General features: G+C 34.0%; 1 protein-coding gene across 4 annotated transcripts in view; it reads right to left on the reverse strand.

Moving 5' to 3' along the window:
* The window catches only part of KIAA1109 (transmembrane protein KIAA1109 homolog), a 210643-nt gene that overhangs the window by 98375 nt on the left and 85693 nt on the right, over positions 1 to 26575 (reverse strand). For all 4 annotated transcript variants that reach the window (XM_038564744.1, XM_038564745.1, XM_038564747.1 and 1 more), the window contains 12 exons: positions 23675 to 23794; positions 22513 to 22793; positions 16868 to 17118; positions 13998 to 14256; positions 11881 to 12718; positions 8488 to 8558; positions 6906 to 7079; positions 6294 to 6414; positions 5139 to 5285; positions 4622 to 4749; positions 3873 to 4072; positions 628 to 825 (listed from right to left, as the gene is read on the reverse strand). In XM_038564744.1, the coding sequence (XP_038420672.1) occupies positions 628 to 825; positions 3873 to 4072; positions 4622 to 4749; positions 5139 to 5285; positions 6294 to 6414; positions 6906 to 7079; positions 8488 to 8558; positions 11881 to 12718; positions 13998 to 14256; positions 16868 to 17118; positions 22513 to 22793; positions 23675 to 23794 (2788 nt within the window). The remainder of the gene's footprint in view (positions 1 to 627; positions 826 to 3872; positions 4073 to 4621; positions 4750 to 5138; positions 5286 to 6293; positions 6415 to 6905; positions 7080 to 8487; positions 8559 to 11880; positions 12719 to 13997; positions 14257 to 16867; positions 17119 to 22512; positions 22794 to 23674; positions 23795 to 26575) is intronic.

The raw sequence follows: 26575 nt of genomic DNA on the forward strand, positions 1-26575 counted from the left end.
AAAATAAAAATTCATAAAGATCTTTTTTTCTCATCAAAACTTTGCCTTTACCTATAGAAGTCATGTAAGACTAGATTATCAGGTAAAGAATTATAGGCATATATGATTACTATTATATATGACTAAACCTCAGTCTTATAAACAACTCAGCCTTCCTTTTATATATATTACTAGTACAATAATGTAAAAGAAAACTACATATAACTGTAAGTCAGTCTGTCTTGCTAAATAAAGGATTTATATATAGTATTTTCATCTGCAAAGCTCTACTAATAAAAAATCCAGTTTCTAAAGAAACTGTAAACTTTTAAAAACTGGGTAGTTCTATATTTTATTCGAAAAATTTTTTTCTGAACCACAGATTTTGTTTGTTCAGATTTTATTTGTTCAGGCAGTTATGTTTTGTATGTCTAGATGCTCCATTAGTTTTGAATCATACATTAAAGGGAAAGCCCACTTATGCAATTGGGATGGGGCATCTACCCTGGTATAAATAATCCCAGGTTTCAACTTTCTGCTTAAATATGATGATTCAGGTTATTCAAAGTTACAATTATTCAAACCATTGTAGGAACATGGGGACAATCTATCCCTCATTTAAGCAGAAATGAGGAAAAAAATGCTTACCTTTTATGGTTAAATTTTCAAGTCCACATTCAAACATTATCCAACCCCATTTTTCTTGGCTGGGACCTATTCGAGTTACATCTGGAATAGCTTGCTGATCAGTTTCATCCACAAAAGTAAACTCATCCAACTCTTCAAGAGTAAATAAAACTTTGGACTTCTCAAAAGGAATAGCAGTGATGGCACAGGTACCAATATCTATTATCAAAGGAGAATACAACCATTTTTAAAGACAGAGAAGTTTGTATTAAAAAAAAATAGGAAAGTAAAAACTTGGCACAGTATCTGTCTTAAAAGATATTTTAATACTCTGTCAAAAAGAAAGGTAAATAAACCAATCAATTTCTAAAATAATGCCTAATATCCTACAACTTAAAAAGTGCCAGAATCACACTGAAATAAAAGGCAGAAAAAAAACAATTACATAATTAAGAAATAATTGCTCAGAGGCAGAATGAATTAATTTCTGAAAGATTATAGGGTACTCTAAAAATCTGAAGTAAAAAAAGCTCCTGAATAATTCAGCTTCATGGTAAACTATTTTTATTTTTTATTTTATTTTATTTAATTTTTTTAATTTAATTTTATTTATTTATTCATGAGAGACACACACACACACACAGAGAGAGAGAGAAAGGCAGAGACACAGGCAGAGGGAGAAGCAGACTCCATGCAGGCAGCCTGATGTGGGACTCAATCCTAGGACTCTAGTATAATGCCCTGAGCCGAAGGCAGGCGCTAAACCACCGAGCCACCCAGGGATCCCGGTAAACTATTTTTAAATACGTTTTCATCATCTTACAAAATAAAAAATTATTTTAATTAATTACCCAGCCATAGGAAAAAATTAGAAATTAGTAAAATTATAGTTTTTACTACATGATTACTTTATGCTAATACATTTTATATAATTACAATTCATAACAGACACTGCCATAATTCTACCACTTACAATATGCAATATGAAAACTAACATCCTACATGTCTGGCAAAGGTTTATATTTTATTTTTTTCATTTATTTCTCTGATTACACCTAATAAACACAGAAAAAAAATGTTTTTTAAAATGTCAATTTACTGGGGATCCCTGGGTGGCGCAGCAGTTTGGCGCCTGCCTTTGGCCCAGGGCGCGATCCTGGAGACCCAGAATCGAATCCCACGTCGGGCTCCCGGTGCATGGGGCCTGCTTCTCCCTCTGCCTATGTCTCTGCCTCTCTCTCTCTCTCTGTGACTATCATAAAAAAAAAAAAAAAATTTAAATAAATAAAAAAGAAAATAAAATGTCAATTTACTACCCGGAGATAATTTGTTTATATTCAAATTAAATTTCCTTCTAGCTTTTTAGAAGATTATTTTACAAACAACACAGCTTTGGTTCCCATATTTCAAGTAACAGTAAACCATAATTTCCTGAGCGCATTTAAAATTCTTCAAAGATATTATTTTAATAGTTATATAATACTCCATCATATGAAAATATTATATTTCACCTTTATGATTAGAAAATCTTCCAGAGACTAAATATTCACTTACATTTTTCTATGATTTTCTCACTATTTTTTTATATTTGCCTTCAATGAATTTATTCTGATGTATGATATAAGTTTAAATTTGATTTAAATTTTTTGACTAGGTAATACACTGGTATAGATCAAATATCCAAAATGTGTGAAAGGATATATACAAAGAAAACTGACACCACACCCAGGAATCCACTTCATCTCCTTATAGGTAACAAACATCATTAGATTGAGAATCCTTCCACAGATATCTTATGAACATATAAGCAAAGTCAATTACATTTTTTCCCTGAGTTTTTATACAATATTTTGTCTTTGATGACTTTTTTTCTGCAATAGTGTGCCTTTCAAAATTCTATTTAGTTACTTAACCCTCTGTACAACATCCAAGTGCAAACTGATTACCAGTGCAAACTACAGAGCTGAGAGAAGTCTTTTTATATTCAAGCCACTGCATTTTTAAAAAATATTTTATTTATTTATTCATGAGAGACACAGAGAGAGAGAGAGAGAGACAACGACAACACAGGCAGAAAGAAAAGCAGGCTCCATGTAGGCAGCCCAATGTGGGACTCGAGCCAGGACTCCAGGATCACGCCCTGGGCTGAAGGGAGGCACTAAACCACTGAGCCACCCAGGTGTCCCAAGCCACTGCATTTTATACCAGCTTTAGGATGATAGATCTCAGGTAGCTATGAGAAGTCTCTTTATTTGGAATCCTTAGGCCAATTGTTTTGTTCTCACACACAAGGATGGTGAAATTAACTTTGAGAAATCCACAGCAGTTACACAAACCCAGAATACAGACAAAAATCATGGAACCTGGGGGATTCCTGGGTGACTCGGCAGTTTAGCATCTGCCTTCAACCCAGGGTGTGATCCTGGAGACCCGGGATCGAGTTCCACATCAGGCTCCCTGCATGGCGCCTGCTTCTCCTTCTGCCTGTGTCTCTTGCCTCTCTCTCTCCCTCCCTCTCTCTCTCTCTCTCTCTCTGTGTGTGTGTGTGTCTCTTATGAATAAATAAATAAAATCTTAAAAAAAAAAGAAGAAGCATAGAACCTTCAGAGCCCATGGAATACAATGAGCAAATTCAAGCTAATCATTTGTTCATTCAGGATTGGTCACATGTCCCACATGTAGATTTTAGCATAGCAATCATCTCAAGTAAGACTAATGAGCTCAATGTTTTCTAGATTGAATCTCTAACAATCTGAGATCATTTAAGCTTCTACATGCAGTGAATTATGTCAAAAATACTAAAACGATTTGTGGCATTTCTAGTTTTCTCTTTCACCTCACTGTAAGAGGCATAGCCAGGTCTATAGTTCTCATTGCTACTATATTTTACAGACTTGACTATCTGCTTTTGATACTGCAATTAATTCTTTTTAATAAGTTGTGCCAACAGAATGATTTTAAAAAGAAAGACGATAAAGATTATACTCTATCTTCTATAATGAGCAAGCAGATACCATGAAGAAAACAGGGGACAGAAGCAGTTCCTAATTTCATGCACACCACTTACTTTCCTACGAAAGTTTACTTGATTCTCATAGAACATGAGTAAAGAGTTAAGTATCATGTGTTGAATAAATGCAGAGATATCTTTCTCTTATAAAATACTCAAATTGTAATAATATTCCAAAAAGAAAAAAGTTCCCTTTTGCAAAATCCTCTTGCATTTATACATGTCAAAGAAAAAACAATTTGTTGTAGAATCCTACCTGTTGTATCGAGACCCCTTAGTTGGCCATGAACTCGATGAATATTTAACTTGGCTGCAATTTCTTTGCCTTTTTCTGCTCCAGCATTTGATCGGAGAGATCCAGATGACTGAGGCTGCATCTTAGTGGCATGGACATACCTATCAAAATTTGATGTTCTACCGGGTTCTGTATTGTTTGAAGTCTCCTCAACCACACCTCTTTATGAAAAAAGAAAAAGAAAAAAAAAAACCATGATGGCTAACATTTAAGTAATACAGTTCATTAAACCATTTAATAAGTAGTTTTTAAAAATCCCACTATTTTAATTAGACAAATATTAATAATAAATTCTTCAGTGTTTATTGAAAAATAGTATGAGTAAAAACAGTACAAACTTTTAAAAACCTACTTTGCTAATTTTTTTAAAGATTTTATTTCTTTAATTGACATATACATAGAGAGAGAGCACAAGCAGGGGGAGTGGCAGGTAGAGGGAGAGGGAGAGGCAGGCTCCCTGCTAACCAAGGAGCCTGATGTGCTGCTTGATCCCAGGACCCTTGGATAATGACCTGAGCCGAAGGCAGATGCTTAACTGACTGAGCCACCCAGGAGCATCCCCTACTTTGCTAATCTATAGTGATATTTGAAATTCCAATATCAATTTTGAATTTTAACATTAGAATTTTCAGAAATGTATTAAAATGGTTATGGTTTGCTTTTACATCCAATAAGAAAATTATGGTTTCAATTAATACAATCTTTCTTACCTGTTCATACGAACTTGCGTAGCAATTCTGTCAAAACACAAAGCTACTAGAGAAACATGAGTCACACTTTTACTAGGAGCTGTACTTGGAGATTCTTCCACTGAGGCTTGTAACAAACATAAGTTTACCTAACACACAAAATGTCACAAATTTCAGGGATAAAGTGAAATATTATCACTTAAACATAAGATACTCAAGAAAATTAAAAACTACTGTTAAGAATGGTCTATCTATGTGCCTGAGAGTAATGAAGATAAAGTGTATGAACATAGACTCATAAAGTAATCATAATTCAATTGTTATTGGATGGATGTGGAATATTTTAGTAAATACTCCCCAATATTACACTTAAGTAAACTATATTATATTAATTTTTATATTAGATCATTAAAGAAACAAGATATATTTTTTGATATGATAATCTATACTATCACCATTCAGTTTAAAACATAAAGGATAAAAACCACCAAAATGTTCTCCTCTTACAGGAAAATATTTTAAGATATTAAATTGTTACCTTCGGTATGCTAACATTAGCCTGCAGACCTTTAATTGTTACATTATCTTGCTTCATTATAAGATTTGTCTGTGCTTGTCCTTGGTTAGTTGTTCCTATAGTAGCATGCTCAGTTTTTGTTCCTCTAACATCTTGTTTAGAAGATAGCTGAAGAGATTAAAGTAGAATTGTTATTTCACAGAATTTTCATAATTTCTACATCATCCACAATAGCAACTGGCTTATTCACTCTGTTCCTTTATGCACATCTATATGCCAGCTGCAATCCAGTTTAGGCCCCATACTCTTAAAGTCCAAACCCCAAAAGCTAGGAAAAATACTGGCAGCTTCAGAGCGGAGAGAAGTGATATAAAATAAAGTGAAACCAGTCTATAGAGAAACAGACAGAAAAAAAATGGCAATATGTATTATTTTAGAATCACTAAAATGTATTTATTTGAGAGCATTTTTGGGATTTGATAATTGGCTCCTTGTTGACTGGTAATATTTTCAAATTTCTTTTGATGTGTACTCCTCTACCCTAACTGCCTATATATGTTTTGAATAACTGGATCATTAAAAATAATTAGTCTCACTTTACCTTGCCTCTAAAGGGTCTCTAGCCCAAATATGACCCAGATAAATTTGAAAGTCATATGGACAATCACCAGAAGAGCACCAGGATATGATCGTTAAGAAACTGGCTCCATGGCTAGAAATATAGTATAAGTAGATTATCACACACCAGGAGATGATGACTTGATTCACTGAGGTGAGCAAAAATAATCTCAAAAAATTAAGATATAAATTATCTAATCACAGAGAAAAGTCAAAATAACATGCAGTTTTGCTTTCTTAGAAAATGAATGTACCAGCCTGAAGAATGCTCATTCACTTAGTTCTTTAGGAAAGGCTTACAATTAAGCTACTTTCAAAATAAAAGAAAAAATAAAGCTACAGATTTAATAAATATTTTATTGCTATTTAATACATAGTATAGTTATACATAGTAACTCTTAAGGACCCAACAACATATAAAGACTATTTAGAAATGTCCAAGTATTCTAATTTAAATGGCTAATAAAATTTTAATACATTCAATTTCTCTCAAGTTCAGATAGCATGTACATGAAGAGTATTCAATTTGCTATACTCATTGAATTAAAAAGTTCTTACATTTTCTGAGAAGGTAGTCTTGCTATTTTGGACAGCCTCCCTGAGGACTTTGGCATGGAGATCATCTACAATTGCAGCTGGATGGCGTGTACTAGCACTATGAACCATTGCTTCAATATACCTGAGGCAAGAAAAATAGTAAATGAAAAACTTAAATATCACTTAATACTATGGTCTAGGTTATCTAAACTGTTCCATTATGTTCTATATTTCATTCCATGGTAGTTTTTTGTCTCTCTTAATAGACTATAAAGCTCCTTGCAGGGGAGAGAAATCTATTACTTCCCCTTTATTTCTTCATTAAGAGATAGCAGTAAGAATGTCAAACATAGTAATTAGTTCCTGGGTGTTCAAACATTTTAGGCTCATCAGCCAATGCAAAAAATTGAAAATATAATGCAATATAATTATTACAATATTGCAATACAATTATTTATGCTGAAAAAGCAACAAATGATAACAGACCTTTCTGAACATATGTTCATCTTTCCTCAACCAAATTTGCCATCAACATTCTTTTTGAATACATATCACATATACTAATCATATCACATATACTTATCATTTTATAAAATAGTAGTTAAAAATTATATTTTTCAACAAAATTAGTACCTGTCTAAAGCTTCAGCCACCAAAGGAGTCAGAACAATATCAACAGTCCCTTTAACTTCAACTATGGCTGTGGTCCTGGTCTGAGAGACTGGCTGATCCAGGGTCCACTCTTCTGTCAATGTTTCATCATCTGTGTTATCAACACCTTTTTTTTCCAGAGGAGTATATGGTGTACTATACAATTTAATAAGCAAAATACATATTAAAAAGACCATCAAAAAAAATAGAAGTTAGAGGTTCCTTAAGATGAATGACCACTCAAATGTACATTTATTTAAACTAAAAATTTTGTGGAATTGAACTAGATATTTTATGTCCCAAATGTTTTGCAGAGACAAATAGGGTACAAAATGCAAACTGATCAAAGATGCTTAATAGATCAAGTAAGAAAAAAAAATGTTGATATATTTACTTGATGGGCCTTTTCCAAAATATGAAAACTACAATACTGAATTCTTGTTATTTCCTAATTTTGATATGCCAAGTTTGCATAGCTTGCATAGCATGTCTAACAGAAATGCTAGTAACTGCTTATAAATGTTGGCAAGCCATTGTTGATCACCAATCAACAGAGTTGATTTTTTTTTACAGTAATTAATTTTTTAAAAATGTTCCACAACTAATCTTTTTTTTCTTTCATTTTTCCAAGGCCCTGGACAATTCCTGACCCATGATGGTCAATGAAATGTCATTTGTAAGAATGAATTAATAAAAATGAGAAGCTATAAAAAAAAATGAAGATAAAATGCAAGGCCAATTATTTATTGTTTATAAGAAATGCACTTTAGGTATAAATACCACAAATAGTTTGAAAGTAAAAAAAATAATAATAATGGAAAAAGATACTCCATGAATACATATGTATCACTAAGCCTAAGAAACTAGAGGTGGCTGGATTAATATCAAAGTTGGCTTAAAGAACAGAATTACTACAGGACCTAAGGAAGAAACTGTAGTAATGATAAAAGGATATAAGCAGACATAACAGTGTACAAAATCTACTATGAGTTTCAAAATGTATTAAAAAACTGATTAAAAAGAATATTAAATAAACTGAAGGCAGAAATACATAAATCAACAAATAAGTTAACAACTTTAGTTAGGCTTAACTACTTTCCCAGCAACCGATAAAAATATGAACAAACCAGTACGTTTATAGAATAAACACCATCCACCAACTCCTCCATGTGTAGAATACTACTCCATCCAACAACCACAGAAAACACATTTCTTTGTACTGCTTGTTGGAACACTCACCAATACAGACTATAAGCTGGGGTACAAAACAAGTATCAACAAATGTAAAGATCAAAATCAAAAAGAACATATAATATGATTACAAAATGAAATTAGAAATTAAAAACAAAGTGAATTCTTTTGAAATTCTGAAATATGTGGAAATTAAGCATTGCGTTTCTAAATAAACCATAGTTCCAAGAATTAAATTATAAGGGAAAATTTTTAAATAAATAAATAAAGTTTATAGTCAAGTAAATAATGGTTATTTCTCAGAATAAACTCTACACATCTAATAACCAAGAAAGACTGACTTTAAACTTCAAAATATGTAATTTCTACTTACTTCGAAGTTGATCCTGAAAGTTGCATTCCTCTGTCTAGTAAAGAATTAGCTGTGAGCCCCTGTTTGATAACCTAAAATAATAAAATATTACTCACATTTTAGAATTTTAATGTTAATTGTTCTCTTATTTTATGCTATCAAATGGTATTTGTGAGTATCCAGATTACATTGTTAATATGACTTTGTATGTACAATAAAAATACTTAACAGACAGTAGGTACCTGGGTGGCTCAATTGGCTGATCACCAAACTCTTGGTTTCAGCTCAGATCATAATCTCAGGATTGTGAGATCAAGTCAGGCTCTGGACTCAGCATGGAGTCTGCTTGGGATTCTTGCTCTCCCTGTCTGCCCCTCCACCCATTCGCGCACTCTCTCTCTAAGAAATAAATCTTTAAAAAATACTTAATAGGCAAATGAGAAAATCGTATAAAATAGGCAATTTCATTTTCTGATTATCCAGACAAATGATGGGGCAGAGTGGGGAGGATTCAACAATGAAGGTAAAAGACTATTCAACTAAGGCTTAAAAATAGATGCTACAAATGTCTTTCCTCCAGAATTCCTTATCAAACTGAGCTTTTCTTAAACTAATTTTAGAATTGTCTCCTGGCACAATCCACTTTTAAATGGAAAAGAATCCCCCAGAAACATTAAGTTATAGGAAAAACTAACTTGTATATCCATAAAAGATAACAAATCAAATAATGTGTGTGATTATTCATACTAAATAATCCTTTTAGATGCTAGTCAGTTATTCAGATTTAATAGAGAAAAATAACTTTCTTACCACCTATATTCTATTTTGAAATCATCTAAAGATAGGAATTCCTTCCTTGACTTATTTACCTCAGAAATTTGACTGACTAATCAAACTAGAAAATTTATGGAAAATACTAAAATAGTTCTAACCTCTTAGGTACAATTCTGTATTGGAAGTACTATTGAGTTTTATACTGGAAAATTCATATGCTAACATATTTTCACATGGAATAGAGAACATTTTGAAATTGTATGGGCACTTTATCTTGGGCAAGAATTGGCACAACTGGGATCCCTGGGTGGCGCAGCGGTTTGGCGCCTGCCTTTGGCCCGGGGCGTGATCCTGGAGACCCAGAATCGAGTCCCACATCAGGCTCCCTGCATGGAGCCTGCTTCTCCCTCTGTCTATGTCTCTGCCTCTCTCTCTCTCTCTCTCTCTCTCTCTCTCTGTGACTATCATAAATAAATAAAAATTAAAAAAAAATTAAAAAAAAAGAAAAAGAATTGGCACAACCTTAAAACCAAAACTTTGGGGGTACTGAGTGGCTCAGTCAGTTAAGTGTCTGCCTTTGGCTCAGGTCATGATCTTGGGGTCTTGGGGTTGAGGCCCGTGTAGGCCACCACCTCGGTAGGAAGTCTGCTTGTCCCTCTCTCTCTGTCCCTCCCCCTGCTCATGCTCTCTCTGCCTGCCTCTCTCAAATATATAAATAAAATCTTTTAAAAAAACCCACCAAACCAAAACTTTGTCACTAATGTTTCTTCATTCAACACACATTGCTCAGTGTATATATATATACATATATATATGTGTGTGTGTGTGTATATATATATATATATATATATATACAGACATTCCAACTCCATTTATCACACTTCCAACCCTATTATCTCTTATACAGATTGATGCAGCAGCTTCCTGAGTAATCATCCCCACTTCTTCGGCTTTATGATAATTCAATTCTATTCAGTAGCTAAAGTACACGAGATCACATTTCCTTAAAGCTCTCACAAGTTTCCTAATGAAATTTCAATGAAATTATAACTACTGAACCATGGTCTATAAGTCCTTAATGATCTGGTCCTTGTTCGAGTCTCTAGTCTCAAAATGAGCAGTCTCCCTGCTAACTTACCATCTTATGTGCAGACTTCTTTCCCACTTTAGAATTTTAGCAAGGCTCATGCCTATGCCTAAGTCTTCCCATCATCAATTCCTTCTCATAATTTAAATTTCAGTGTAAATATTACCTCCTCAGATAGACCTTTCATGTCAATACAATATATATAGCTCCACCCCCCATTATTCTCTATCCCAGCATCTTTGGATTATCTTCTTAAGTAAGACTCTTCTCAACTTGTAATCATATACTTACTTGTTTATCTATTAACTCTCTGTCTCCCACATCTAAACTCTAAGTCCTATCTCCATTTTCCTTATTACTGTATAAAAATGCCTGACACACAGTATATAATAAATATTTGAATTAAGAATGAATAAACATTTAGACATTTTAAATATGTGTGTTTATGTAAATATATACCACATAAGATTCCTAAACACTCTTAATCAGTTCCATAACATTTTACCTGTTTAATTTTGTTCTTAAAATCATAAAAAATTCCCTCATAAATGTATAATTTCATAAAAATAGTTTTCATATTGGCTATTATCCCTCAATTTATTTTGAAGTATTTTTAGTTTTCCTTTAAGAAGCTATTTACAGGGCAGCCTGGGTAGCTCAATGGTTTAGTGCCACCTTTAGCCCAGGGCGTGATCCTGGGGGCCCGGGATCAAGTCCCATGTTGGGCTTCCTATATGGAACCTGCTTCTCCCTCTGCCTGTGTCTCTGCCTCTCTCTCTCTCTCTCTCTCTGTGTGTGTCTCTCATGAATAAATAAATAAAATCTTTTAAAAAAAAGAAGCTATTTACAGAATTCATTAGAAAAGGACAAACATTATATGGTTTCACTCATACATGGAATATAAAAAATAGTGAAAGGGATTAAAGGGGAAAGGAGAGAAAATGAGTGAGAAAAATCAGAGAGGGTGACAGAACATGAGAGACTCCTATTTCTGGGAAACGAACAGGGGGTAGTGGAAGGGGAGGTGGGCGGGGGGATGGGGTGACTGGGTGACAGGCATTGAGGAGAGCACTGAACAGGATGAGTGCTGGGTGTTATACTATATGTTGGCAAATCGAACTCCAATAAAAAAATATACAAAAAAAAGGATAATAATCAATTCCTGCTAAATTATAAGATCTCAAGTGTCCAGTGCATGGAATTGAATTTGCACAGCAGCAGTTACAGATTAATAGAAAGAATACCAGCTATTAAAATCAGTTCCAAAATTTTTTTAAGACAAAAATTTGAATTCAGACTTGATCCTAATCTTAGCATAATGTAGACAGAGACTATATGTTAATTGATTAACATTGTGACAATCAAGTTGAGATGCTTAGACTTATAATACTCATCAATAACTCTGAGATTTATTGTCACACTTGAAGCCATGACTTCAGAAGTTCTTCTTTCAGAGCATAGTTAAAATAACCGAAAGGATAATGTTGGAAACATCTGAAAAATTGATTTATCTAAGTAAACATATCAGCAGAAACTAATGATTTGGCTTATACCTTAAAAGTTGGAACAGAAAGCTGTTCAAATGATGATGAACTTTCTTCACTAGTTGGAGTATCCAGATCGAGGGGACGATGCAGTGAGGACTTAGAGGTTCTTTTGTTAGTAGGGTGCTTCACTGACCAATTAATTACCTGGAACTGAGTAAGGTAAGTCTGATAACAATTCATCACAGGTTGTTGAGAAGTAATCTGTTCACTCTCTACTGTTTTCTCAACCTCTACAACATATGGATGTTCTATAACGTCATCTTCTCCACCGAGTGCAGAAACAAATGAAGCCTGAGAAGGATGAGTTTTGAATGGCAGAGTTCGGGGATCCTGAATGCTTTCTGCATGGCCAGTAAGTGGTCCTTCCACACTGTGATATATGGAACCTCTACTGTAGTCAATCTGTTGTGTTTGCTTTTTCTTCTTTTTTCTACCTGGGTAAGTTCCAGGGCCTTCATCACTGCTAATGGGCTCAAATTCTTCAGCTGCAGAAAAGTAGGCTTCACTATCAGCCATCGACATGCTGGAATCCATTGATCGATATTGATGAAATGAATTGGAGTCTGCTGATGGTGTGTATGGAAATGAACCAAAACTCCTTCTCTGCTTTGGTGAGTCTAGTACATTTTCATCACTTCGGGAGACATCACTACTAAACTGGACTCCAACTGTAACAGGCTGTTTGTCCCCATAAAAAGCAGCAGTAAGGCTTTTAGTACTCCCAAGTCGAGTGGAACATACAGAGGCTTGTCGTTTCAAGGGAGATCTCAGAGGAGACTGACCTACTGATTTTTCCTGAGTATTAGGAGACACGGGGCTGTTTCCTGAAATTTCTGGAGGCATACTAAAATGGAAAGCAAAGCTATTACCACTTACTGTACATCATATAATTTAAGTGTAAATACAAGTACTTATAAAATCTTTTTAGTAATTTTAATCATTTATTTTACAAATAAAGGGAAATCTAAAATTTTACAATGAGATATCCATACAAAGTAGCAAAACAGCACAATGTGTTCATACCCCATGTAGGTCCAAAAAAACTGAGGCAGCTTACAATACAATAAAAACTTAATCCCAAAGTATAATCTTCTATCTATAATTCATGGACACTAATGCATTTATGACTATTTTTTATATCCTTTAAAAGTGTGTCCAACAAAATATACCAGGTCTTCAATTAAATGAGAGGGATGAAGGAGACAAAGAAGTTATAGTTAACCCCACTATCACTACCTTCAGCAACTGATGCCAGTGCCATTTACTAAGGCAGAACAAGTTGAGCAATCGAGGTACAAGGTCATTTTTTATAGGCTGAGTTTGAGGTCCCCATGAAACATACAAGTAGAAATATCAAAGGGTAGCTGAGCCCACAGGCACAGAAGTTATGGCTGGGGTTTTACATTTAAAAGATGTTGGCTACAGATCATAATTAAAGGCAAACCATTATTGAGACTGTCTAAGAAAACAGTATAGAGTGAGTGGAGATAAAGGTACAGAGCAGAGTCCTTAGCATTCATAAGATTTAACAAATGGCAGGCTGTGAAAAGAAGAAAAAGAAGAAATGGAGAGAAAAATGGAAGACATGGAAATAGGAAATAAATAACAAGAAATAGGGCAGCCTGGGTGGCTCAGCAGTTTGGCGCCTGCCTTCAGCCTAGGGCCTGATCCTGGAGATCCAGAATCGAGTCCCACATCGAGCACCCTGCATGGAGCCTGCTTCTCCCTCTGCCTGTGTCTCTGCCTCTTTCTCTCTCTCTCTCTCTCTCTGTGTGTGTCTCTCACGAATAAAATCTTTAAAAAAAATAAAATAAAAAAGAAATAAGAAATAGCAAAGGAGGATGGAGGAAAATCTGAAATTTTCATATCTGTGGGATGACAAATATTAATTTTCACTATATTTTTCTGCATTTTCCTATTTCTGGAACGAATATATGTATTAATTTTATAATTAGCAACACAGCAAACAGACATTTAAAAATATGTTCAGAGGAGAAAAGAATTTTCTATAGTGGTTGAGTTGGGAGGAAAAAAGTTTTTCTTGTAAAATTTTAAGTAATTATAATTTTATCATAATTTCTAATCTAATCTAGTTTCTAACTCTAATTGAATACCTTACTGACCTTACTTGGCCATCATCTCTTTTTGCACTATGCAAGAACTCTTTTTGAACCACATGGTCATCAGCAACAGAAGAGGGACTTTCCTTTTCTCCAGCCAATAAAGGCTGTGCAGCACTAGAACTACTATTCTCTTCTGAGGAAGAGGATGAGCTATGAGATCTTAATGGTACTTGAAGACTAAGGTGCTGAGTTTTTCTTTCTACTTCTATTCCCACTGGTTTGTTTTCCCATTCTTTCCTCTTCATGCCATTAGCATTACCTGAATAAATAAACAAAAATGCAGGTTACATGAACATAATAATTTCAAAAGCAATTTATGAAAAATAAGAGCATTTAATCCATTTCCCTGTTTTTATAAATATAACCATTTTTTAAAAGCACAAGTGTCCAATTTCACATAGCAATATACTAAACACTACAGAAAGATATCCACATTAAGTGTGGATCCAGAGTCCATAAACAGTGAATTTTTTCTTATTCTTTTATACTTTATTTGAAAATTTTCAAACTTAAAGAAAACTTTAAAGAATAATACAAAATCATCAAATATCTCTTACTCAGAATTACCTATTTTAAACATTTTGCCATATTTGCTCTAATATAATATATACATAAAACTTTTCAAACTGAGAGTAATTTGCAGACATAGCAACCTTTTACCCTAGACAGTTTAATGTTTATTTCTGAGGAATAATACATAATCACTATATAACTACCAACTTGGTAAATGTAATATTTATACAATACTGTTATCTAATCTACCATGTGCTTTCCAATTTTCTCAATTGACCCAATGATGTTCCTTAAAGCACCTCTGCCCCTTCCAGGGCAAGATTCAATCTAGGATCATATATTACTGCATTCAGTTGTCAGGTATTCTTTAGTGTGGAGCATTTCCTCAGCCTTTTATAAGAGCCCTGTGATGTGTTACATAAATTGGGGGTGGAGGGAATGAAGAGAGAGTCCTAAACTGCTTAGATCAAAACAAAAAACAAAAAACCTCCTGCCCAGTTTTCCATCTCCAGCCATCCCTGTGTTACCCAAGAAAATGAACCTGCTAGTAGAAGAAAACACCTCTCCATGCAGAATACAGTTCTAGATGGAATTTAAGGTGTAAGAAGACTTAAGAACTTACAATAAGTAATATTATTCACTTCCACTACCACAAATGAAAAAATCAACAATAAATGTCTAAAGAAAAATGGATTTAATTTACTTCTAAGTGGTAGGAAACTAGTGGTCACTGACCTGCCAAGGAAGTCCAAGTTCTTTCCTGTGCCCTCCTCGAGTCTATCCTAACATCTATACTTGGCTCCTGGAAACCTCAACAATCAGAAATCAGATACTTACATAGGGGTTAATTCTAGAGCAAACTTATAGTGATTTGTGAATTACACTAAACTCCTGAAAGAATCAACAGGAGATACAACCTCTATTTACATTATAAGAGTTATAATGAGCTTTGCCTTATTCAGTTAGAGAATTTGGTTTTTTTCCCTCTTTAATACCATATGTAAATTCCCTGTAGATTTTCTTCCTCCCCTTTGTGATGGTTAAACTTTGATCTGCAGATTGGAAAATCAAGCAGTGTTTATAATTAGTGTCAGCTATAGTATGGTAGAAAGAACACTGAAATGGCTTTGATGGCCCTGATTCCAGTTTCTGCTTAGCCATTTGATTTTGTGCAACTCGGTCTCACTGATGAGCCTCACTTTCTTCACTACAAACACAAAAAATACAGAACACATATGGTAGCTTGAAAATTAAAGGAGGAAATGCCTGTGAAAAACTTTAAAAACAATTATTATTCAAACATAAGAAATTAATATTGTAAGAAAATGATCAATTTTATTTAGCATCTTTCCTATCTTTAAATGTCAAGAAGTTTTGATGTTTGCAGATTTTATAGGATAATCTACTCTTATTCTAGATAAAACTGAAGTCAAACAACCTTAAATAAGATGTACATACTTCTATATTAATATTTAGTGAAAAATCATTAAAGCAAGAATTTGGTATAGGTAGTCCAGCTCTTTCTCCTAAGAGCTCCTTATCAAATCAATGAACTTTTAAAGTTAAAACTACTACTTTCCTCCCTCTTTGTCTACTGACAAAAGACAGTGCTGTTAATGTTTTTTAATAGATCCAGGGAAAAAGGCTGATATTAGTAAAATATCAAGAGTTTTCTACATTTCTCTTCTTGAGAGCATGACAAGTTAAGCAGTAAATACCGCACTTAATTATAGGAACACGCAACTAAAAAACGCAAAGGAAAATCCATTTCTGAGGTCTTCAGAGAAAAAACACTAGATAAATCTAAATCTAATAAACTTAAAGCCACCATTTACTGCTCATACTACACTTAGGTATTTGCAATGTTATCCTACAGGGTCTAAGGAAAGGCCACATTTCTCTTCTAGACATGTTCCATTTTAGTGAATATCTTGCAAAATAGTTGGTAATATGAGGACCAATAGTATAAACTACTACTGATAAGTTTTCCTATAAAAGAAAACTGGTAAAATAACTGCTACTTTGAAGCACAGCTATTCTTAAGTAAATCTCTAGAAGCTGAGGTCTAGGAGAAAAGGGATATACAAAGAAATACTCGGAATAAGCTTGGCTAGGAAAATCAACAATGTCAACAATAGATCTGAAGGGTAGACCTATTTTTTGCCTTGTGGAACCATAACTCACTAGTCTTCTCTGGCTTTAATTAAATCACCTGAAAACAAAGGGAGATTATACTGAATCCTACCTACAAGACTGCTCAAAAAATTGAGTTGAACAAAATCACACCAAACTTCTCTAAGAATGGCATAAGGATAAAGATTAAAAAGATTAGCACAAGTAATAAAACAACACATTACCATCTACAATTTTGGGAATTTCTTTAGTAATAATCCATTCTCCAGGCTGTAGCAGAGACTGTCCATAATACATATCAGACTCTGCACTCGTGCTTGAAAATGCAGAACTACTGGAAGGTGTCAACTCTTCAAGTTTGAAGAAATCTAGGCCAGTTACCGTGCCACCAAAGAATCTGCAACCACCAAGACAACCACACTTGTTCCTACACCTCTTATTCTTCAGAGTATCATCTGGCCACAAAAACCACAACCTAAATAGAACCCAAAACAAAACAACAAAAACTCATTAAGAAATAAACTTTTGGCAGATAATTAATGAAAAATAAGTTAACTGTTAATATTTTTAAAAGACAAGGTAAATACAAACACAGAAATTTTTTTTTTTTTTTTTTTTTTTTTTTTTTTTTTTTTTTACTGTGGAATGTCTTTTTAAACATTTTGTCTTTCTAAAATAAATAAATAAATAAACTTTTAAAAAGGGGCACCTGGGTGACTCCGTGGTTGAGCATCTGCCTTTGGTGCAGATCATGATCCCAGGGTTTGGGATCAAGTCCCTTATCAGGCTCCCTATGGGAAGTCTGCTTCTCCCTTTGCCTATGTCTCTGCCTCTCTCTGTGTGTCTCTCATGAATGAATAAATGAATAAAAACTATTTTGTCTTTCTTAAAAAAATAGTCTCACCATGATGAAAGGAAAATGAGTAGGAACAGAAAGAGAGATATACCATACATTAAAAAAAAGAACTAGAAGAAATATAAAGATCAGACATTTAAATCCAATTTTAAAATAGTAGTAAATATTCTCAAAAGGACTAAAAGTTTTAAATATTAATGTAAAAAATGGACAAACCTATTTGATACAGATTATACTAACTAGATAATTTATAATCTTTAGCATTTCAGACCATATTTCACATGGCAAATTCACCAAAATACTATAAATGCGGGGCAAATAAATTATTTCTCAACAAAACCAAAATAATGCATTCTATATTTTAGAGAGAAAGACTAATAGTTTTATAGTAAGAACTCTAACTGAAGTATTAAGACAATAGGAGAAAGTGTGTGTAAAAATTCTTTAGGTTCTGTGAGTAATTCATACAAAAGCCTGTCAGTATTGTAACTCTCTTTCTTTCTTAAAAAAAATAATATATAATACAAATATGGGAGATATATATTTACTTCTCTTAAATAATAAAATCACCTCATCTTAACAGTCTACTTTTCTAAGTACTTTTACATGCATTATCTCATTGGATTCTTGGGGCCCTCACAGGAAGACAGAATTGGTATTATCATTTTCATTTTATATTCACTCATTTATATTTCCTGAGCATATTTTATGTGCCTAGTATTGTGCTAGGTGAAACTGACATGGTCTTATCCAGATGAAGTACAAAGGCAAAGACAAGCCACAAACAAAATATCCAATCATAAATTATACTGAGTGCTATTCGGTAAAGAAAATAAAACAAAGAAACAAAAAACCAAGGTGTTTTGACAAGGAAAACGGAATCTTTCAAAAAAGATTTGAGATGTGAAAGATGAGACAAAATATATCAAGACAGAAGTGGAACATCAGTCTAGAGGACAGAAGGAAAAGTATGTGAGAAAGATTTAGGATTAGCGAGAATTTGACATATTACTTCAGCTAAATGTTATCAAATTCAAATCACTTCTCTATTTTAAAGTATTAAGATTCAGTCACTCAGCAAACTATTTTAATCACTATCAAAATAAAAGATCTTACATATTCTACACACTTTTTTACCTCATTTGTATAGCAAAAAGCTTAGCAAAATGCATGGGTTTGCATTCATCTAGACATGGGTTCAAATTCCAGCTGTGCCACTTAATAACAACTCTAGGACCCTGGACAAGTTAGTTAACATTTCTGAGCCTCAGTTTCCTCAACTGTAAAATTATGGTCTGATACACCTAATAAGACTATTTTAAAGACTGAATGATATAACATATGTAAAGCAACTGATATAAAATCTGGAATTGGGCAGCCCCGGTGGCACAGCGGTTTGGTGCCGCCTGTACCCTGGGGTGTGATCCTGGAGACCCGGGATCGAGTCCCACTTCGGGCTCCCTGCATGGAGCCTGCTTCCCCCTCTGCCTGTGTCTCTGCTTCTCTCTCTCTGTGTCTATGAATAAATAAATAAAATCTTTTAAAAAATAATAATAAAATAAAATCTGAAATACAGGAGTTGCATAACAAATGTAAGCTTCCCATCCCCATCCTTATTACAATCCAATGCTCTAGTTCTAGCTTGCATTAGAATCACCTGGAAGGCTTATTGTACTATGCAGAGCAGAGCTGCAGCTATCCCCAGAGTGTCTGACTGAGGTCTAGTAAGGCCTGGTCATGTAAATTTCTAAGAAGTTCCAAGGAGACACTTGTGGTGGTGGTTTGGGAACCATACTTTTCAAAAACACTAATCTAAAGAAACTAATGACCTGTATGTTCAGTAACTTTTCCAATTACATCAAAAAAGAATATACATAGGCCCCAAAACTCCTGGGAATCCAACATGCACAAAGGCAACCAAAGCTGAAAGTCAATGAGTTACTATGTTGGGAAAAGCAACTCCCAATATGCCCTAAACATCTCTACCTGTTCTTGCTGGCTATGTCAAGAATGCAAAGCCCTGACTAGGCCATTGCTCAGGATTGTGCTGGCAGCAAACAACCTAAAGAGGTAAGGTACTGTCTCACCCTAGAAAACAGTAGGTTTGCCTCCACTTACATAGAATCCCTAAGTTCGATATTCCTCTTCTATAATGCGTTCCACTATGTGTAGTCATACACCTTGGGCCTTTTGTGTCACCTCCAAAGGATTCATTGATGGGGTACCAGATACAGCAAATAAAAATAAATTTTACCTATGCAACATATGAGACAATATGACACACCTATACTAAAAAGTTATTTCTTGTTTATCTGAAATTCAGATTTCATTAGGCATCCTATATTTCATCTGGCAACCCAAATGGGAGGGCACAGGGAACCAATGCAAACACTCAAGACTCTGGTTAGTGCTTTGGTTGTAATAGAGTCCTTTGTGTCTGACCAGGAGTTTTGTATTTTCTGCCAGCACCCATGAAACTGTGGCAGGCTAACTTGTTAGCTTGCAGGTAGGATAAAATCCCACTCTTCCTAATTATTAACCAAGCCAATCTCAATGGTTGGATTTATTTGAACACTTAGAACTTGAAATGTGGTGCCACCTCCTTAGCTTCATCAGCACCTTGTTCTACCATCTGGCCTAATTAAACACAGGTACTTTCTTCATAGTAACTGGCTTCCTGAGCAATAACTAACAAAGAAACTAAAGTTTTAAAAAATATTATTCTCCATGCATGAGCTTCCACACTCATATTTACAAGATGTCAGGATCTTAAAGTAACTTAAAAAATTCATGTAATCTCAATAAAAAACCTCAAAAAAATTTAAAACTAGAATAATAGTTCTTTTGGAAAATAATAGATTAAAATACCTAAACGGTGCAATGGAAAAATAAATGTGTATTATGTATAAATTTTTACCTCTGCATTTGAATACATATTCACAAAAAACTCTATTTACACCTTGATTGGATTAATACAAATATACCATATAAAATCCAGACAGCGGGGCACCTGGGTAGTTCAGTTGGTTAAGCATCCTACTCTTGATTTCAGCTCAGTTCTCATGAACTTAGGGGTCATGAGATTGAGCTCTACTTCAGACTCTGTGCTGAACCTGCTTAAGATTCTCTCTCTACTTCTGCCCCTGCACGTGTATGCATGCATGTACTCTCTCGTTCTTGCTCTCTCTAAAACAAAAAACAACCCCCACCCCGAAACAGAGTTTATGTTAATAACAACAAAAAGGAATAGAAAAAAAAAAAAGAAAAAGAAATATAGGTGCCATGTGATTACTAGCAAAAGAAATATTTTCTCAAATTAGTACAAGAAATCACAAAGGCTAAAAACTGACATACTTGGATATACAATATTAAAGTTCATATGTAAGATTTAAAAAAATTTAAAAAGGAAACAAATTGCAAAATATTAGCAACAGGGACTGCTAAAAGGGTGGTAATTTATAAAGAACTCTTAAAAATTGGTAAGAAAACATCAATATGCCAATAAGTAAATATACGTAGAATAACAATATGCAGTTCACAAATGAGGAAATAAAAACAACCAGTAAGTACATGAAAAAAGTCTTAATTTCAGATATAAAGAAGTGCAAAATAAAACAGAGATATCACCTTTCAGTTATAATAAAACACAAAAAGTAGCAAAGATGCGGTGAGACAAAAAGAAAAAAAAGCCACTGGGGATATAAAGTGAAATAATCTTCCTGAGAATTTGGGAATGCCTATCAAAAGACTCCGTTTTTAGCACAGTCACACTCCCTTCTAAGGAAACTATTTAAAGGGAATTTAAAGAACATGTGGGAAAAGATTTTATGTACAAAAAATGTTTCTCTTACTATTACTTACAATGACAAATTTAGAAACACTAGCCATGTATTTAATATAATGAGGGCAATGGCTAAATAAAGCACAATATATCTTTTTGATGGTATATTATATATTTTATTTGAAAGGAAATTTACAAAAATTTTAACATATGGGGGCAGGTGCTTAGGATACACATAGTTTTTTTTTGTTTGTTTTTTGGGGTTTTTTTTATTTATTTTATTTTTATTTTTATTTTTTTTATTTTTTTTGGGGTTTTTTTTTTTTAGATTTTATTTATTCATGAGAGAGACAGAGAGAGAGGCAGAGACACAAGCAGAGGGAGAAGCAGGCTCCATGCAAGGAGCCTGACACAGGACTCGATCCCAGGTCTCCAGGATCACGCCTGGGCTGAAGGCAGCACTAAACCGCCAAGCCACGTGGGCTGCCCAGGATATACGTTTAACACAAACATGCAGAATTTTAAAATATAAATACAGGATGATTTCAAGTATAAGAAAGATACATTAAAAATAAGGGGAACAAATATGACAAAATCAGTGTGGTAAGGTTATGGTAATTCTTTTCCTGTATTTTATCATTGTTTTCTCTATTTTTAAAATAAATTCATACTAATTTTATATGGGGGAGATGGAGATGGAAAAAGTTATACTGTCTTTTTAAATGGACATGATTCAGTAAGAGGCTCTGGCACTTTTTAAACCGCAGATATAATTATTTCTTAATGACCCTTTCTTAAAGACTAGATCCTAGATCCCCTTAGTCTCCCCTGCAGTTGTAAGAGCCCACAAAAGGAAGAGTTTGTAGAGTGTACGGTGATAGCAATGATGTTTTCTAGGAATGATGAATTGGAAGTGCATAACTGTGGTGAGAGAGAAAGGAGGTAGTGCTCTATAAAATGTGGAGAACAAGTAATTTAAACTCATTTCATTGCTAATACACATAGTATGGGCTTAGAAACATTAAACAACTTCCATCAACCACACCATTACCAGAAATGAGATATACAATGTATTTACTTAAATATCAGGTTCTTATACATTCACTGAGGTGTACCCAGCACAATAATATTTGGTCTTTATATAAAATGTTCTTATTCTATTCCTAATAGTAGAATTATAAGATAATTTTTGTCTGAACTCGGGACTATTAACTTCCTCAAATTTCACTTACCTCTTAGTTCTGGCATCATGAGTTTCTAAGAAATGTCTTTGAGCCTCATGTTTAGAACGATGGTCAGCAGCTAATGCAATATCAACAGTAATGAGTCCTAAATTGGCTGACCCAGCTTCAAGCCAATAGGCCCTCCGGAGTAATGCAGGCTGAAGTCCAACTCTGGAATTATTTAATTGTTCAATGTACTGTCTCACTTGAAAATCCTGAATTGCAGCACTTATTCCTTCCCCAACGGACTGATTGTGGAGATTACAGTTTGCAACTCGAATTGCACCCATCTAAATTGAATGAAGAAAATGAAATAAACTGTGGTTTCTGTATTCTTAAGAAACTTTGAATAAACTATAGAGTAGATATTTATCTCAAATTGCATGAAAGACAGAAGGAAAAAGAGAAAAAAGGGAAATATAAATGATAAATGCAACAGAATAAAGTGGACATTCAATTAAAAAAAGGATGATAAAAAGAAAAGGATACAAGTCTAAAGGAAAACGAGAGGAGGAGGAAGGAAACGTCGGTAGTAAGTAATAAAACCATAGACTCTTAACAAGATTTAATTTTAAGCAATAACCCATAAAGCAGAAGTGGCAAACAAATGCTTTCCAGAGCCAGGCAGGAGATAAATGTATAAAACCTAAAGGTATTCAAAATCGAATCTTTTAAAAACACTACCAATTTAATCCCTGCCATAAAAGCAACCTCCAAGTTTACATCCTTTCCATAAAGCAAAGTTATAATAATTCAGTCAGAGTAAAACAGTAGTGAAAGTATTAAGAAACAGACTGAAAGAAAATATGGAAGAGGCAAAAACAGAAAGCTATCCCTGGAATTCTGTAGTATTCTGCGAGATGGCAAACTATAAATGCGTGTTCTATCTCAAGAAATGGAGGTTTTGAGGTATGTGGGTGCTCAGTCAGTTAAGAGACTGACTCTTGATTTCAGCTCAGGTCATGATCTCAGGGTTGTGAGATAGAGCCCCCATGTCGGGCTACACACTTAGTGAGGAGTCTGCCTCTCTCTCACTGTCCCTCTGCCCAACCCCCAGTTCATGCTCTCTCTCAAATAAATAAATAAATCTTAAAAAAGAAAAAGAAATGGAAGTTTGGTTTAATAAAAGGGAAAAAGAACTATACTGACCAAGAAATAGACAAAAGTGTACCTTTAGATTTGTAGCACAGCCATGCTCCACAATATAAATATCTGCTCCATCTACTGCTAAACGAGTCATAGTATATTTCAAATCATCTGAAGTTGGACAAGGTCCAGGAATACAACTCAACTAAAAAGAAAAAGAACTGAATATTTAATTCTTCACCATCACATCACCATTTTGATACTCACATCTATTAATTTAAATAAAATTTTGGTTACACGTGTATTTTTAAAAACAAGTCAATTAAACCTCATTTTTTTGTAATGATAAATGATATCAGTAACTAAAGTCTTACTAATTAGAAACTAATCATAAGTAAGTCTGTACCATTTTCATTCAAAAGGGACAAGAATATAACTTGTTACTAAAACTCACAAAGAATAGTCAAAGTAAACTGATAGGTGAACAGTGTCACAGGATTGTAAGAACTATGTAGGATTTTAAAGTTTTAAGATTTTCTTATGAATACTCTATACTACACAAACACACACTTGTTTTAATAAATATATCAGTTGTAAATTTTATTATGACATCTAAGACAATCCACACAAATGTAATATTGTTTTACTCCTAAGACAGATTTGGACATGGTTAGGTTGGAAGAAAACATACACTCCACCTACTACTTTGATGAACTTCTTGGAGAAATGGTATCCCTGAGTAAATTACTGGCTCAATAGCTTGCAATTGCTCATGAGTGTCAGAGCCAGGAGTAGAACACAGGTGTCTTGAATTACACTCAGTGTTCTATAATAATAAGGCATACATTGGAGATATTGCGGATTCCATTCCAGATTACCGCAATAAAAGCAAATATCACAATAAAGCAAGTCAAATGAATTTTTTTGTAGGTAAAATAAAAAACACAAGAAACAAGAAGTGTTCGCAGGGATGTGGGGAAAAAAGAACCCTCACATGCTGTTGGTAGAAATGCAAACTGGTGTAGCCACTGTAGAAGACAGTATGGAGGTTGCTGAAAAAATTAAAGGTAGAATTTTACCCTATGATCCAGTAATTGCACTACTGGGTATTTGCCCAAAGAATAAGAAAACACTAATTCAAAAGGCTATATGTACCTGTATGTTTACTGCAGCATTACTTAAAATAACCAAATTGTGAAAGCAGCCCAAGTGTCCACTGATAGATGAAAGGATAAAGATGTGCGTTGTGATATATATATATTACTCAGCCATAAAAAAGAATGAAATCTTGCCATCTACAATAACAACATGAATGGATCCAGAGTGTGTAATGCTAAGCAAAATAAGTCAGTCAAAGAAAGACAAATTGCATACGATTTCATTCATATGTGAAATTTAAGAAACAAATGAACAAAGTAAAAAAACTCTGAAACAAATTAAAAAAATAGACCCTTAACTATAGAAAGCAAACAAATAGTTACAAGAGGGAAGTGGGCAGGGGGATGGATGAAACAGGTGAAGGGGATTAAGAGTACACTTGATAAGCACTGAGTAATATATGGAATTGTTGAATCATTACATTGTACATCTGAAACTAATATAATATCTTAACTACTGGAATTAAATAAAAATTAAAAACAGGGATCCCTGGGTGGCGCAGCGGTTTGGCGCCTGCCTTTGGCCCGGGGCGCGATCCTGGAGACCCAGGATCGAATCCCACGTCGGGCTCCCGGTGCATGGAGCCTGCTTCTCCCTCTGCCTGTGTCTCTGCCTCTCTCTCTCTCTCTCTCTGTGACTATCATAAATAAATTTTATAAAAAAAATAAAAAATAAAAAAAAAAATAAAAATTAAAAACAAATACTGCTAAAGATGAAAAAAAGAATTTTTTGGTTCCTCAGTGCGAATAAAAATTATGTTTATATTATATACTATCATCTAAGTGTGCAATAGCATATGTGTAGGAAAAATATACATGCCTTTATTGCTAAAAAAATCCTAACCATCATCTGAGCTTTCAGCCAGTCATAATCGCTGATCATACATAGATCACTGTAACAAATATAATAATGACAAGGTTTGAAATATTGCAAGAATTACCAAAATGTGACATAAAGACAAGCAGTGAGCAAATGCTGTTGGAAAAAGGTGCTGATAGATTTGCTTGATACAGGGTTGCCACAAACCTTCAACTTGTAAACAAAACAAAACAAACCCTATAGTATCTGCAAAGCACAATAAACAAAGTATGTCTGTGTATTTCCCCCACACAAAATAAACCTAAAAAACCCTTATCTGAAACAACAGAGGCACATCAATGGTTGCACGGAATAATGAATGGCTGACTACAAAGGGACACAAAGTAATTTCTAAGGTGATAAAAATCTTCACTGGTGGTAATGTCACACCCATATGTATAACACATTTGTCAAAACTCCAATTGTAAATTAAAAAGGGTAAATTTACTTATGAAAATTATGCCTTGATAAAGTCGATTTTTAAAAATTTTAAAGCAACATAAAACCTTTGACCCAAAAAAATAAAAAAGGGAAGGAAGAGAGGCCTACAAATATGTGCAAATTATCCATAAGGAATTAATTAGTTGACATAGAACTAAAGATTCCCTAAATCCTGGCAATGTATTTATAACAAGAAAATAATAATTTTATCACCAATTATAGTGGTTTCCTAAATTGTCGGTAAATAAGTAGAGGTTATAGGTTTTTGGACATAAAATTAAAAGCAGGATGAATTTTTCATGCTAATGTAATAGCAAGCACACTATGTATAACAAAAGAAAAAAAGGAGAGGAGGGGCAAGATGGCGGAAGAGTAGGGTCCCCAAATCACCTGTCTCCACCAAATTACCTAGAAAACCTTCAAATTATCCTGAAAATCTATGAATTCGGCCTGAGAATTAAAGAGAGAACAGCTGGAACGCTACAGTGAGAAGAGTTCGGGCTTCAATCAAGGTAGGAAGTAGGAAGAC

Source organism: Canis lupus, chromosome 19, assembly GCF_011100685.1.
Source record: "Canis lupus familiaris isolate Mischka breed German Shepherd chromosome 19, alternate assembly UU_Cfam_GSD_1.0, whole genome shotgun sequence".
Lineage (NCBI taxonomy): Eukaryota > Metazoa > Chordata > Mammalia > Carnivora > Canidae > Canis > Canis lupus.